This window comes from Geotrypetes seraphini, chromosome 2, assembly GCF_902459505.1.
Source record: "Geotrypetes seraphini chromosome 2, aGeoSer1.1, whole genome shotgun sequence".
Taxonomy (NCBI): Eukaryota; Metazoa; Chordata; class Amphibia; order Gymnophiona; family Dermophiidae; genus Geotrypetes; species Geotrypetes seraphini.
The window spans coordinates 371,281,062-371,296,528 of NC_047085.1; the positions used below are offsets into that span (position 1 = coordinate 371,281,062).

General features: G+C 43.4%; 2 protein-coding genes across 3 annotated transcripts; both read left to right on the top strand.

Moving 5' to 3' along the window:
- Positions 1–630: 630 nt before the first annotated feature.
- LOC117353963 lies at positions 631–5,637 on the top strand. 2 transcript variants are annotated; one of them, XM_033930606.1, is made up of 4 exons: positions 631–2,919; positions 3,195–3,287; positions 3,429–3,497; positions 3,594–5,637. In XM_033930606.1, exon 4 carries the CDS (start codon positions 3,612–3,614, stop codon positions 4,992–4,994), a length of 1,383 nt encoding a protein of 460 aa, XP_033786497.1. In that variant the 5' UTR covers positions 631–2,919; positions 3,195–3,287; positions 3,429–3,497; positions 3,594–3,611; the 3' UTR covers positions 4,995–5,637. The 2 variants fall into 2 exon arrangements, with proteins under 2 accessions (XP_033786497.1, XP_033786498.1); XM_033930607.1 differs by lacking the exon at positions 3,195–3,287.
- A 3,623-nt stretch (positions 5,638–9,260) lies between these two features.
- Positions 9,261–12,409, top strand: LOC117355423 (extensin-like). Its single transcript, XM_033933942.1, has 2 exons — positions 9,261–11,638; positions 11,895–12,409. The coding sequence occupies exons 1-2, from the start codon at positions 11,059–11,061 to the stop codon at positions 12,257–12,259; spliced, it is 945 nt and encodes a 314-aa protein (XP_033789833.1). The 5' UTR covers positions 9,261–11,058; the 3' UTR covers positions 12,260–12,409.
- Positions 12,410–15,467: the final 3,058 nt, after the last annotated feature.

A 15,467-nucleotide genomic window follows, 5' to 3' on the forward strand; every position in this document is an offset into this window, starting at 1 on the left:
CAAAAACGCGCAAGACAATCGCGCGCAGACAATCGCGCGCAGACAAATAAGCGCAAAGACAATTGCGCGCAAGACAATTCAGCGCAGCGACAACTCCGCGCAAGACAATTCAGCGCAGCGACAACTCCGCGCAAGACAATTGAGCGCAAGACAAGTCAGCGCAAGACAACTCAGCGCAAGACAACTGAGCGCGCCACTAGAGGCCGCTTGACCATCGGAGGACACGCGCACGTACAGCACGTGAACACGTCATCACGTCAACGTTGACTCTTTGCGTTTTCAACATAAATCACGTGAATGCATTTTCGTTACCATGGTTACGTTATCTCATGATATATATTCTCCGAACACGTCATCACGTCAACGTTGACTCTTTGCGTTTTCAACATAAATCACGTGAATGCATTTTCGTTACCATGGTTACGTTATCTCATGATATATATTCTCCGAACAGCATTTAAATACAAGTCACGTGAATGCATTTTCGTTACTATGGTTACGTTTCTACATTATATATGTCCTCCTTCCTTTCCCGCCTTCCTTTCGCTGCCTGACCGTGTCCGTTATAGGTAAAGATCTGGTTTTGCTGGTACTTGATCTATAACGAATATTTGTCTTGCGCGGATTTATCTCGCCTCTGGTGAGAGCGAACGTCCACATTTCTTCATTTACAGGTATGTTTATATTTACGCTTCACGCGCAAGAAAAGGGAGGGGGGGTATGGTTCATAGACAATTGCGCGCAAGACAATCGCGATCATAAAACTCAGCGCAATTGATCCTCAAGTTTATATAGGTATGTTGATATTTACATTTTCAGTTCTTGTATTGCGCGCAATTGTCTATGAACCAGTGATATTTACGCGCAATTGTCTATGAACCGCGATTTGGTCCCGTATTGTCTATGAACCGCGATTTGGTCCCGTATCTAAACGCACAGGTCCTTAAAAATCTTGTCTTGCGCGCAATTGTCTATGAACCAGTTTATATTTACGCGCAATTGTCTATGAACCGCGATTTGGTCCCGTATCTAAACGCACAGGTCCTTAAAAATCCGCGTTCTGCGCCACTTTTCGGGTCCCTGCCACATTTAGTCTCTGGCTCTGACAGAGTTGTATGATAATTTAACTCTGAAGGATCCTAATGCTTTCCCTTCCCCATGCTAGGATCCGTCAGAGTTAAATTCCCATACGGTGCCGGGTCAAAAGCGCGCCGGCGCGCCGGGTCAAAGGCGTGCCCACCCTATTGAGCGTAGCGCGCGACGCCGCGCCTTTCTAAATTACTGTTTTTAGGGCTCCGACGGGTTCATAGACGATTGCGCGCAAGCCGCGCCGCTCTAAATGACCGTTTTTAGGGCTCCGACGGAGGGCGAGGGGGGGAGAACCCCCCACTTTACTATAATGTGGAGGGTTACGACCCCCAAACCCCCGATAACGCCGGCGCGATGTCTATTAAGTAAACAGAAGGGGGTTCCCGAACAAAACCCCCCATCGGAGCCCCTAAAAACTGTAATTTGTTGCGGTTCGGCGGCGCGCCTTGCCTTAAATTGGCTTTCGTCTTTCGCGCCGTTGTCTATGAACCTTCTCATCCAGCCCTGTCAGGGGCAGGGACCTGAAAAGGGGCACGGAACGCGGATTTTTAAGGACACCCCGTCTTGCGCTTAGTTTTCCCGCATGTTAAAAGAGCGAGAAGGTTGAGGTATGGTATTAAGATTATGTATAATGTGATGATGGATATTAATTGGAAGCATAATTGGATGGAGTTATAGATTTTAAAAGTAATAAATATCTAAAAAAACTTGTTGGCATGAGGTAAAAACTCTTATGCCAGCAACACTAGTATCTGAATATGTTTAATTTGAGGATTGTATCATGATGTAATGATGCAATATTATTGGGTAAGTGCATGAGAAAAAAAAAAGGAAAATATCAGCACAGGAGTCACCATTCAACATATAAGTAATAATTTTAAAGTATCTAGTTTTGGGTACAATTCATTATGTCACATTATCAAAATGGAAAGAACAGTAACAATAAAAAAGGGAGACATTAACATCTTACTGTAATGAATATACACTATTTTCTATTTAAAGATACACTGTCTTATTGTTGGGAGGGTGTCTAAATTATACTATTATCATTCATATTGGGAAAAGTAAGAGTGGGGAAGTGGGTTGGGAAGGGAGGTACTTGATTGACATGTGATGTATTTCATTTTAATGTTTTGATTCTTGTACACATGATGTGTCATTTAAAATGAATAAAGATTTTTTAAAAAACCGAGTGTGCTCACGGTTTATAGTTTTATAAAGGCATTGGGTACCATTTTCTTTTGCAGGTATCATACATAAGAGGATATTCACATTTACAGGTATATGCATAGCTTCATTTTTTGGTTTTGCTAAATTGGAACAATAGGATAGGATAAATAGTCTGATGGTAGGGCTTATTGGGGTACACTTTTAGCCTTGGGTGTGTAGTGAGGGTGATTGTATACAATTGTTGTGGGTCCTTGTTTTGGGCCTCTCTGCCTTCCTTCTGTCTGCGATTAGGTATAATGACGTTCTTAATCCATGATGGTTGGCAAGCCAGATTTTAACTATTACAGGTATGATTGCAAAGGTAAGTACAGACATAGTGGGTGTTGTTTGTTATATCTATGTGCTAACCTTATAAATTTTAGTCTTGCAGTCATGTGCTGAGGGATATGAATTTGCTGAAACCCTAGTGTTGTCTAGAAGTTCAATCTTGGAGGCAACGTAAGTACAGAGGTATAGGGATTTGTATGTCCTATGTATATAATAACCTTATCTAATCTACTACTGAAGGTGACTACAATCAACAGAGGACATTCAAGAGACCACGATCAACAGAGGACACACATCTTCAGTGTTTTGCTGACAGGAATCGCACCCTTGCAGGTATATGGTGTTGTGCCATAGCACTGAACTTTACATATAGGGATTTGTATGTCCTATGTATATAATAACCTTATCTAATCTACTACTGAAGGTGACTACAATCAACAGAGGACATTCAAGAGACCACGATCAACAGAGGACACACATCTTCAGTGTTTTGCTGACAGGAATCGCACCCTTGCAGGTATATGGTGTTGTGCCATAGCACTGAACTTTACATATAGGGATTTGTATGTCCTATGTATATAATAACCTTATCTAATCTACTACTGAAGGTGACTACAATCAACAGACTACAATCAAGACACCACAGTCAACAGAGGACAGACATCTTCAGTGTTTTGCTGACAGGAATCGCACCCTTGCAGGTATATGGTGTTGTGCCATAGCACTAAACTCTACATATGTATGGCCTAACCTCACCTATTTGACCTTTGCATGTTTTTTTGTGTGCTGGAGATTGGTGGGGGGTGAACATTAAGTTTACATGCATGTTATAATTCTTGCAGGTACTGGTTCAGGGTTGAAGGTCGACTACAGTTCCTGAGGGTTTCATCGATATACTTCCAGTCTTACAGGTATGATGTTCTTTTGAGTAGTGCATTCATGATATAGGCAATTGTATATCAATTGCAAGTCAAAATAGGATAATGTTATTAATTGTATGGTTTCAGGAGTGATTTGACATAGACATGGAAGTAATAACTTCACAGCGTGGGAGAGAGCACTGGGTTAATGAGGGCTATCGATATCGGCGTGACCGAGTGATGGCAGACGGATCCACGTCCTGGAGGTGTGTGCGCCGTGACTGTGTGGGAAGAAGAAAGAGGCTCGTTGATGGATCTTCTGTTGAGATAACGGCGCATGTGCATGCACCCAACAATGCTAGAATTGAAGCTGATCGAATGATGGGAGACATACGTGAAAGAGCTGTGGCTACGGTTGAAAGGCCACGTCAGATCATTCATGGCACAACAGCTGGGACAAGTTTAGAAGCAGCTACATTATTGCCTGCATACACCTCCATGCAGAGAACAGTTAATAGAAAGAGAAATGCAGGCCATCTAGCAATGGGTAATCCCAGGTGCATAAGAGACATACAAATTCCTGAGCCGCTACAAAGAAGCACACGTGGTGAACAATTACTGTTGTGGGATTCAGGTGAAAATGATGAAAGACGCATATTCATTTTCACTACAGAATCTAATCTTGAGGTGTTGGAGCAACATGGACATTGGTTCATGGATGGGACATTCAAAGTTGCCCCCCATTTGTTTGTCCAAGTCTTTACCATCCATGCATTTGTAGACAATCGTGCACTTCCCATGGTCTACGTGTTGTTGAACAGTAAAAGGGAGGAGGACTATGAACGTGTGTTGAGGAAACTGCTGGAAACCAGAAACACGTTGGCACCATTGACAATCTTGATGGACTTTGAGAGAGCAAGTCTGCAAGCTGCCCGCACTGTATTTCCCAATGCTACAGTTTCTGGCTGCCTGTTCCATCTGGGTCAATCATTGTGGCGCAGAATTCAACATGAGGGACTGACCGCCAGCTATAGAGATGAGGAGAGAGTAAGAATGTTCACCAAAATGCTGTTAGCATTAAGTTTTGTTCCTGTGGATGATGTTGCTGAGTGTTTCCAGACCTTGGAGGAGAGTCGACCAGATGAACTGACCCTGGTGTATGACTATTGGGAAGACAATTACATCGGGAGATTGCGGCCAAATGGGAGACGGGTGCCACCTTTTCCTATTCATCTGTGGAATATGCGCTCCCGTGTGGAAGATGGACTGCCTCGGACCAATAATTCCGTTGAAGGTTGGCACCATGCATTTCAATCCTCTGTTGCATGCCACCATCCAACCATCTTTAAACTCCTTGAACATATACAGCGTGAGCAAGATCACACAGAACAGTTGCTTGCTCGATTCCAGGCTGGTAACCGCGCACCACCCAGCAGTAAGAGCACGTATGTGAGAGTGACGCAAAGACTAACAACGCTGCTGCCAACATATGGTCAAACACCTCTCTTTCAATATCTCCGTGGTATAGCACATAATCTGGAACTGTAGAGTTTGATGTTGAAGTTCAGGTTTTCCTGTTGCTATGCTACAATTGTGTGCACTTTGAGATTTGAAATTTGCTTTGACATGTCCATATGGTCTCCCAAGCACATATGCTGCAGGAACAGGAGAGACACTTTGAAATGTCTATGTCCCCCTCTCCTTTTGGTGGCCCGAAAGCTACAGGCCTGCAAACTGTTGTGCTCAGGATCTCTCCCCCAGGAGTTTCTCTGAAGCCCTCCTCTGACCCCTACCTATCCTAGTATCCACTGCTCTGACATGTGCCAAGCGTGAAGGTTTTTTATGCCGAGCAAGGTAACCCACTCAAGCATACTGTACTCGCTTTGACATTTTCAAGGTGTTGTGGGTGGTGTTCAAAGGCTTTTTCCTTCACGTAGGGAAGGTCAGATGGTGTCTTGGATGGAGCGGCTTCAGGGAAAGCGTCTGTGTTAAGGAAAATTTGAAAAACTTGAAATTGTACATTTCCTCCCTTGTTTTTGGTGGCCTAGAAAGTACATAAGCAGAAATGTCAGTCAGGTGCTGTCATGAGATTCAGAAAAAGACGAGGACCCAGAATGGGTTGACAGGGGTGCAAACCTGATGGTGGCAGTCATGTGTTGGCCTTTGCAGGACCCAGAATGGGTTGACAAGGGTGCAAACGTGATGGTGGCAGTCAGGTGTTGGCCTTTGCAGGACCCAGAAGCAGAGTCCCCCCCCCCAGCAGAATGTCAGTCAGGTGCTGTCTCTGAAGCCATGAGATTCAGAAAAAGATGAGGACCCAGAATGGGTTGACAGGGGTGCAAACCTGATGGTGGCAGTCATGTGTTGGCCTTTGCAGGACCCAGAATGGGTTGACAAGGGTGCAAACGTGATGGTGGCAGTCAGGTGTTGGCCTTTGCAGGACCCAGAAGCAGAGTCCCCCCCCCCAGCAGAATGTCAGTCAGGTGCTGTCTCTGAAACCACTGCTCTCACTCTCACAGATGTTGGTTAACTGCTCTGCCAATATCTCACTCTCTCCCACTGTTGCTCATTTAATTTGAAGGGTGTGTATGGTCTTTCTTTTTCAAAGGTCGTATAGCAAAATGTGTGATTTCCACACATGGTGCATGAACAGATGATACACTTTAAATTGTCTATGTCCCCCACTCCTTTTGGTGGTCCAGACTGTTGTTTCTACTGTTTCACTTAAACTGTCTGTTAATTTGCTCCTGATGTTTTTTCACTGCTATAACCACATCCTTACTCACTGTCACTGATGTTTAACTGCTGTGCCACCTTTAATGGATATATTATTGCACACTTGTTTATGATTTAAAACGAATAAAGATATAATTCAGTATGTTGTACATAAAAGATCATGAATGGTGAACTGAAAGATTTTGTGTTGTTGACACTGCATTTGAACATATGTGTATTACATGTTTATCACATATGCAATATTTTAATAAACATTTACCAATGTTTAAAACATTTTGTTGTTTCTTTATGTTAGTATGACATTAATAACTATGCCATTAAATGTAAATTTGTATTGTACTATCCAACTAAGTAACACGTAAGGACACAATGGAAACAATTAAGTGTTAGAAAGAATTGCAAGTGCTGCATTTAAATTAAAATTTGTTTTTTTTTTTAACACTTGATGTAAGATTAAAACATGAATAACATTTCCTGAAATCATATTTATTCCGACATAATTAAATACATAATTTGCCATAATACAATAATAAGTCAAGGCTACTGGATTGTCCTTCATCCTATTTATTTGAGGCAACATTGATTTCTAAACTAATAATATATATGGACAATACAATAAAAGATGATCTAATGTCCCAGCCTCAAGATGATAGTGGCAATATTTTTTAGGCCAAAGTTGTGGCCATTGAGATGCATCAATTGAATGCTTAATCTCAATGCTCCAAATGTCTCTTAGACCATGTTTTGTTGTTTTATTTACAAGTCCAGCTATTAAGTTATACCACCTGAAAGCATAAAATATTGTGATTTATTTAGACCAAATATATGTTGCAATTGTGAAAGGTCAAGCAGTTTACTATTAGTTATTACATCCTCTAAAGAACATATCCCTGCCAACATCCAATGCTTCCAAATGAATACATCTGAAGTTCTTCCACTAAATGTACATTTTCTAAAAGGTTTATTTCATCCATTTTCAAGTTCACAATTCCAATAGAAAAATATAATTTTCAATTCCTTCATTTATGTAGGTTAAATCATCTCCTGTACAATTGACCTGGTGGCATATTATCAGTGCAGAGTGACTTAGATTCCATTTTCATGTTAACATTAGGTCACTTAACTTTAGGACAAAGATAAGAATGAACAAACGACCCGATACACACCTTAGGATAATGATACCTACTTTCTGCATTGAGCAGTAAAGCACAGTTACTTACCGTAACAGGTGTTATCCAGGGACAGCAGGCAGATATTCTTAACGCATGGGTGATGTTACACACTACTCACTAGATATTCTTACGTCCCACCCTCCTCCCCGGGTTGGCTTCTTAGCTGGCTTATCCTAACTGGGGACCACGCTCTCCTCCGTCGGGCGTGAAGGCACTCGCGCATGGTGCGGCCAACTAGAACTTTCTAGTTAAAAAGGTCTGTACCGGGGCTCCGTCAGTGACGTCACCCATGCGTTAAGAATATGCCCGACGGAGGAGTGCGTGGTCCCCAGTTTCTTCGTTTCCTCTGATGTTGCGGACCTTGTCCAAACTCCGCAAGGACAACGCCACCATGATTCTTATCGCACCTCGGTGGCCTCGCCAACACTGGTTCTCACTCCTGCTCCAACTCAGCTCCAGGGAACCCATTCTCCTTCCTGTGTTTCCTACTGTACTTACGCAGCAGCATCAGTCTCTACTGCATCCCAATCTGTCTTCGCTCCACCTGACAGCTTGGTTTCTCTCGGGCTGACCTCTCCAGAGAACCTATCTCAGCCGGTCCGCCTCATCTTGGACGCCTCCAGGAAGCCGGCCACCCTCCAATGTTACCATCAGAAATGGACCAGATTCTCCTCGTGGTGTCTCCGGCATCATCAGGAACCCACCTCCTTAGCGGTGGAAACCGTATTGGAATATTTGCTCTCGCTGTCCAATGCTGGCCTCAAAACTACCTCCATCAGAGTCCACCTCAGTGCCATCACTGCGTTTCATGAGCCCATTCTCGGAAAACCCCTCACGGCTCATCCTCTGGTTTCCAGATTTATGCGAGGGCTCTTCAATATCAAACCACCCCTCAAGCCTCCTCCAGTTGTCTGGGACCTGAATGTGGTACTCTCAGCTCTCATGAAACCTCCATTCGAGCCTCTTGCCACAACTTCACTTAGACTCCTTACCTGGAAGGTGCTTTTCCTGATTGCCATCACCTCTGCCAGGAGGGTTAGCGAACTGCATGCACTGGTTGACGACCCACCGTTCACTGTTTTTCACCATGACAAGGTTGTTCTGCGCACCCACCCTAAATTCCTTCCCAAGGTGGTCTCAGCTTTTCACCTCAACCAGTCCATTGTGCTGCCCGTCTTCTTCCCTAAGCCTCACTCGCATCCTGGGGAACAGGCGTTGCACACGCTGGATTGTAAGCGTGCCCTTGCTTACTATCTTGATCGTACCAGAGCTCACCGAACATCCCCTCAGCTATTTTTGTCTTTCGATCCCAACCGTTTGGGTCATCCTGTCTCCAAACGGACACTTTCCAATTGGCTTGCTGCCTGTATTGCATTCTGCTATGCTCGGGCCGGTCTCTCACTGGAAGGAACTGTCACGGCCCACAGAGTCCGAGCTATGGCTGCTTCTGTAGCTTTCCTCCGTTCCACGCCCATCGAGGAAATCTGCAAGGCGGCCACTTGGTCCTCAGTTCACACATTCACTACTCACTACTGTCTGGATGCGTTCTCCAGACGGGATGGACACTTCGGCCAATCTGTGTTACAAAATTTATTTTCCTAATGGCCAACCATCCCACCTCCCTCTTTGTTAGCTTGGAGGTCACCCATGTGTTAAGAATATGCTGCCTGCTTGTCCTGGGATAAAGCACAGTTACTTACCGTAACAGGTGTTATCCAGGGACAGCAGGCAGATATTCTTACGTACCACCCACCTCCCCGGGTTGGCTTCTTAGCTGGCTTATCCTAACTGGGGACCACGCACTCCTCCGTCGGGCGGGAAGGCACTCGCGCACGCGCGGTGCGGCCAACTAGAAACTTCTAGTTAAAAAGGTCCGTACCGAGGGCTCCGTCGGTGACGTCACCCATGTGTTAAGAATATCTGCCTGCTGTCCCTGGATAACACCTGTTACGGTAAGTAACTGTGCTTTCTCTGCATCCCTCTTCACAAACATATGTGATGTATGACTGTATTAATATATTAGGAGTGGAAAATGATGTGTAATAATTACAATAATTTACTCATGACTCCCTGATCTTTTTAAAATTAATAGAATTTTATTGTTCTTATGTGTTTCCCATATTCAAACACTGTAATAGCTTATTTATTTATTTATTTATTCAGATTTCCCATTAACGCTAATTGTGTTTCAATCAATTACTACAAAACTATATACTATAAAATACACACATACTCAATTAATATGTGCATTTCATCACTACAATGTAGTAAAATCTGTTTGACTATTGACCATTTAACACGTGTTTTAGATAACCAATAGCAGCGCTGAAAAGGGGAAATCTCACGATATTCACACAACATCGGTCATGTGACTGGTATTTAAGCTTTGCAATTAGGCCCCCCACCCGCATTTACAAATATCACCATTTATTCAGATTTCCCATTAACTCTGTTCGTCCGCATTTTTAACTTGCGCTCATTATACTAAAACCCGTCAATTGCGCACTGGGAAACTAATCCGTCAATTGCGCGAAAAAGTACTATAACTTTAGTATGATGATATACGTCATCATTATGCACTAATGGAGACAAGCTGATGTCATCACGCGTTTCAACACATATGCGCGCCATGCTAACGCTAATTGTGTTTCAATCAATTACTACAAAACTTTATATTATAAAATACACACATACTCAATTAATATGTGCATTTCATCACTACAATGTAGTAAAATCTGTTTGACTATTGACCATTTAACACGTGTTTTAGATAACCAATAGCAGCGCTGAAAAGGGGAAATCTCACGATATTCACACAACATCGGTCATGTGACTGGTATTTAAGCTTTGCAAAAACGTCATAGATTCACAGAGAAGATGGCATCCTATGTGGGTTTCCGTGGACGTAAGCCCAATTTCTCCGAGCGTGAAGTACTCATATTAACTGAGTACTTCACGCTCAATGCTAAACTGCTTTTCCCCGTTAAGGGGAAAAGACGCAATATAGGTGAAATGGACAGGGCCTGGGGAGAACTTGCGCAGCTGTTCAACGCCCGCGCTATCACACCGCGCTCCGTAAGTATTTATCAAATACATGTTGTTCATAGACAATTGCGCGCTGACAAATTGGCGCGGATAAAGAATTTATTTTTTTGCGCGGAAGGCAAAAATGGATACGCATCTCCTGAAATCGCGCACTGCGTCATCATACATCTGCTGAAAAATTTTGCAGTTGATAATGGTGTCTCTCATGTACTTATTTGATTTAATTAGCTGTATTCCAGTCGGGTTTTCAAAATTTACATAATTATTATGCTTGCAATCTATTTCCATGCACTGCTTTCAATGCATATATATATATCATGTCTGCGCGATTTGTCCACGTGCTATTCTCTATGAACCATATATCATGGCTCACTCATGTCTCTCCATTATGTAATAGGTTGAGGATTTGAAGAAAAAAGCCCGCGAGCTCAGGCTACATCACCCTGCATGGGTCCGGGCTGTCCGCCGCAATCTGTACAACACCCCAGGTATGTTACAGTAAAATATCGGGTGGGTATAAGGTGTGCAGTCATAATATCTGTGTTGAACAATCATGTATTTTAAACATTGACAGGTCAAAAACTCGAAAGACAATCGCGCGCAGACAAACATTTTAAACATTAACAGTTTTTCATATACTTCTGACACTACATGCATTTATGTCTTCAGATGCGAGTGAGGAGGAAGAGGAGGAGGAGGATCAGGAAGAGGAGGAGGAGGAGGAGGAGGAGGAGGAGGAGGAAGACACCCCTATCCCTGACCGGCCGTTCCTTATCCCCCGCAGACGCCCCACCTCCCAATCCCCTTCCACCTCCGCCCAGTCCCATCCAACGTCCCAACCCCCTTCCACCTCCGCCCAGTCCCATCCAACGTCCCAACCCCCTTCCACCTCCGCCCAGTCCCATCCAACGTCCCAACCCCCTTCCACCTCCGCCCAGTCCCATCCAACGTCCCAACCCCCTTCCACCTCCGCCCAGTCTCATCCAACTTCCCCCCACCGACGCCCTAGACCACCCTCTAGGATCCCCCTAAAAAAACGCCCCAAACCCTGCCCTGCCCCTTCATTCCCAATGCCCTGTTCCCCCTCCCTCCCACCCCCTAAACCCAAGTTCTGCCTTAAACTTTTCCCTGAAATTCGACCCTCTGTCATCACCTCTCCCCCAGCCCTCCCACGTACCTCAATGAGTACTGCCTCAACCCCCATCCTGGACAGATTTAGCGACCTCTCTGTCCAGTCCGGTAAGTGTTATGATATTTTTATTCTGTAATTTTTGTACTGTAAAAGCTTTTATTCATTTTTACAACGTACATCAAGTGTACAATTAATAAACACATTTATGATTTAAGACATCACTTGAATTTTAATAATATAATATAAAATGCTTAGGTTTGTTCATATGTAACAAAAACAACCAAGTTTGTCTCATAGATGCTTCCACTGTACATAATTGTCTTTTCAATGTCCACCTGCTTTTCATGCTCTTTTTCATTACAGATATATTGGCATCCCCCTCCTCTTCGCCGCCTTTGTCAACATCCCCACTCCCCATTCAAAGCCCCAACCGTTGTTCCACCTGTTTTGCCCCCCTCCGACCCTCAACCAGAGATTGTGGGACCAACCCTGCAACGGCCACCACCCCTGTTGCAGCGACCACTATTGTGGCTCACGCTGCCACAAACACAGATCCTCCGCCCAGTTCTGTAACAGTGGAGGACATTTACACGGCGGTGGTTACCATCTTAGCAGGGGTGGAGCACATGAACGACTGTGCTGAAGAATCCGTTCGACACATTCGTCACGTGACAGGGGCACTGCAGGTCTTGCTAGAAGCACTTCGCGGTACCCCTCCCACCCCGTGAATGGCTCCACTGTTAACGAGGGAGCTGCACCCTCTTGTCACCACTCCTCCCTCCCCTTCTTCCCCCCCTGCCTCACTCCCTCCCCCTCCTGCCCTTCGCCCTCCCAGAAAAAATACAAAAAAAGTATAAAAACAACTCCCTCCCCTTCTTCCCCCCCTGCCTCACTCCCTCCCCCTCCTGCCCTTCGCCCTCCCAGAAAAAATACAAAAAAAGTATAAAAACAACTCCCTCCCCTTCTTCCCCCTCTGCCTCACTCCCTCCCCCTCCTGCCCTTCGCCCTCCCAGGAAAAATACAAAAAAAGTATAAAAACAACTCCCTCTCCTTCTTCCCTCCCTTTCCATCCACCCCCCTCCACACTCCCACCCCTTCACATCCATTCACACCATACCCACCCCACTCCACCCACAGTCTCCAGCATCATGACTCGCCTGCCTCCTACCGTCTCGTGGGATCTTCAGTCCTCCTGTGAGTGTCTCTCTATCTCTCTCTCACTCTCTCCCTCCCTTCCTCCCTCCCTCTCTCTCCCTTACCACAGTGTTTTCTTTGCCCTCCAGCCTCCTGTGTCGCAGCAGTGGTGACTACAACTTCACAATTCATGTCTCCAGCATCATGACTCGCCTGCCTCCTACCGTCTCGTGGGATCTTCAGTCCTCCTGTGAGTGTCTCTCTATCTCTCTCTCACTCTCTCCCTCCCTTCCTCCCTCCCTCTCTCTCCCTTACCACAGTGTTTTCTTTGCCCTCCAGCCTCCTGTGTCGCAGCAGTGGTGACTACAACTTCACAATTCATGTCTCCAGCATCATGACTCGCCTGCCTCCTACCGTCTCAGCTCCCACATCTGGACTTGGCTTGCCAGCTCTCCTTCGATGATCAGAAAAATCTGACATCATATCTATGATACTTTTAAAAATACATTTTAATATACAACTTATTGAAAATAAAGGACAACTGCGTACTGGATAAATGCAAAACCTTATCAAACATAAGTGTTAATTTACATGGCTGTGTCAACTAGGTAGAATTTGTAATGCTACATGATTGACACCTTATCTTGTTTAGAGATGTTCTTAATAGAGTATAACACTTATCATGCTTAATCCTTTAAGTATAAATTAGATGAAATGCATTGAGGTGATATGTTAACATCTTTCCTTTCGTGCACACAAAATGTGATAGATGTATAAGGTGTACACCTGACATAATTTTAGTCACCCATCTCCCTGTATGCCTCTTGTAAGGAGATGCACATTTAGTTTGCTTTAAATCCTGAACTACTTACCATCAATAAAACAGGGGCACTGGTCTCCTGACGTAATAGCATGTATTTAATACGTACTTCCTGAGTGCTGTGTCAAAGCACTAGCATTGAACAGGTGCGCCAGTTTCCCCCAGACCCAATCGATTTCACCTATATTTCTAACTTTCCTCTTGATGGGGAATAGCAGTTTAGCATTGAGCGACATGTACTCAGTTAATCAGAGTACTTCACGCTTGGACAATTTGTGTTTCTGCACACAAAATCCATAATAGGAAGTCATCTTCTCTGTGTATCTATGACATTTTTGCAAAGTACTCAGTTAATCTAAGTACTTCCTGAGTGCAGTGTCAAAACACTAGCATTGAACAGGTGCGCCAGTTTGGCCCAGGCCCAGTCCATTTCACCTATATTTCTAACTTTCCTCTTGATGGGGAATAGCAGTTTAGCATTGAGCGACATGTACTCAGTTAATCAGAGTACTTCACGCTTGGACAATTTGTGTTTCTGCACACAAAATCCATAATAGGAAGTCATCTTCTCTGTGTATCTATGACATTTTTGCAAAGTACTCAGTTAATCTAAGTACTTCCTGAGTGCAGGGCCAAAACACTAGCATTGAACAGGTGCGCCAGTTTGGCCCAGGCCCAGTCCATTTCACCTATATTTCTAACTTTCCTCTTGATGGGGAATAGCAGTTTAGCATTGAGCGACATGTACTCAGTTAATCAGAGTACTTCACGCTTGGAGAACTTGTGTTTTGGCACACAAAATCCATAATAGGAAGCCATCTTCTCTGTGAATCTATGACATTTTTGCAAAGTACTCAGTTATTCTAAGTACCTCACCACAATTGTGGCTCACACTGCACACAGACACACACACACTGACTGAATGAGAGCCAAAGAGTCAGTTTTCTCCACACTATGTCCATTTTTCAAATGTTCCTGTGCTTGATGGGGAAACAATACTTTAGCATTGCACAAAACATACTCTATCTGGACTAAATTTATGTATGTTTCTCTATATATGATCTTTTAAAGTTCATAGCCTTTTACATCCTCCAGTTCAAACACTGAATCTCAAGCATACAGAATACTTTTCTTTCTGTGAATTTATGCTTTCGCCCTCATCATCATCCTATTTTTAGACCAATTTCAAAATCTTTTCAATTTCAATATTCTTATAATAATCTTTATCATTCAATGTTATTATTTGCTGTTCACATCATGTTTACTTGTGTTCAATAATACTTACTTTGCATTTAACTTTGCCCTGGGAGATCTATGTTATCCATTCTATATGTTCACTGTATTATGCTTTCTTCAATAATACAGTTACTCAGAAATAAAAACATTATAACACAACTATTGATTCCAGAATTTATTTTACACTCACAAACTCCAATGACATTATGAACTTATAATGACTAACGTCATTTAACAAATTGTTTATTATTGTCTTTTAACATATTAAAACACTTCATAAAATCAATAACTAGAAAGCTGCAAACAAATTGTGGACAGTTTTGTTTGGGTTTTATTCGGTGGGGAGGGGCAGTGAAGCTTGTCTTTAATCTTTGAAATCTGTTGGGCCTGAAGACAACTCAGCGTGAAGACGACAGAGCATGAAGACACTTGTAAGTTTGAACATGAATAACGATTTAAACAAACAAAGAAAATGACATAATGATCGTCATAAACACTTAAAACATATATTATGTCATATAACGATTATTAAGCTAATTCAGCTTTACAAATTTTTACAATTCATACAACAAACATATCATGCAAGACAAACAGAAATAATGAAACTTAGCATTTGACAGATGGATCAGATGAATAGACACTGCAGGCATCAGACTATGGGCATTTCATTATGACCCCAATGCAAACACCCACTATGCCCATTTACCTTCCACTATTACAGGTCTCACAGTCCACAATTAATGTGT

Excerpts from the sequence above, each read along its gene's own strand:
- LOC117353963 (XM_033930606.1), top strand. The coding sequence starts at position 3,612 with ATGGAAGTAATAACTTCACAGCGTGGGAGAGAGCACTGGGTTAATGAG.
- LOC117355423 (XM_033933942.1), top strand. The coding sequence starts at position 11,059 with ATGTCTTCAGATGCGAGTGAGGAGGAAGAGGAGGAGGAGGATCAGGAA. Across the intron at positions 11,639-11,894 it reads CGACCTCTCTGTCCAGTCCG|ATATATTGGCATCCCCCTCC; the intron begins GTAAGTGTTATG and ends TTTTCATTACAG.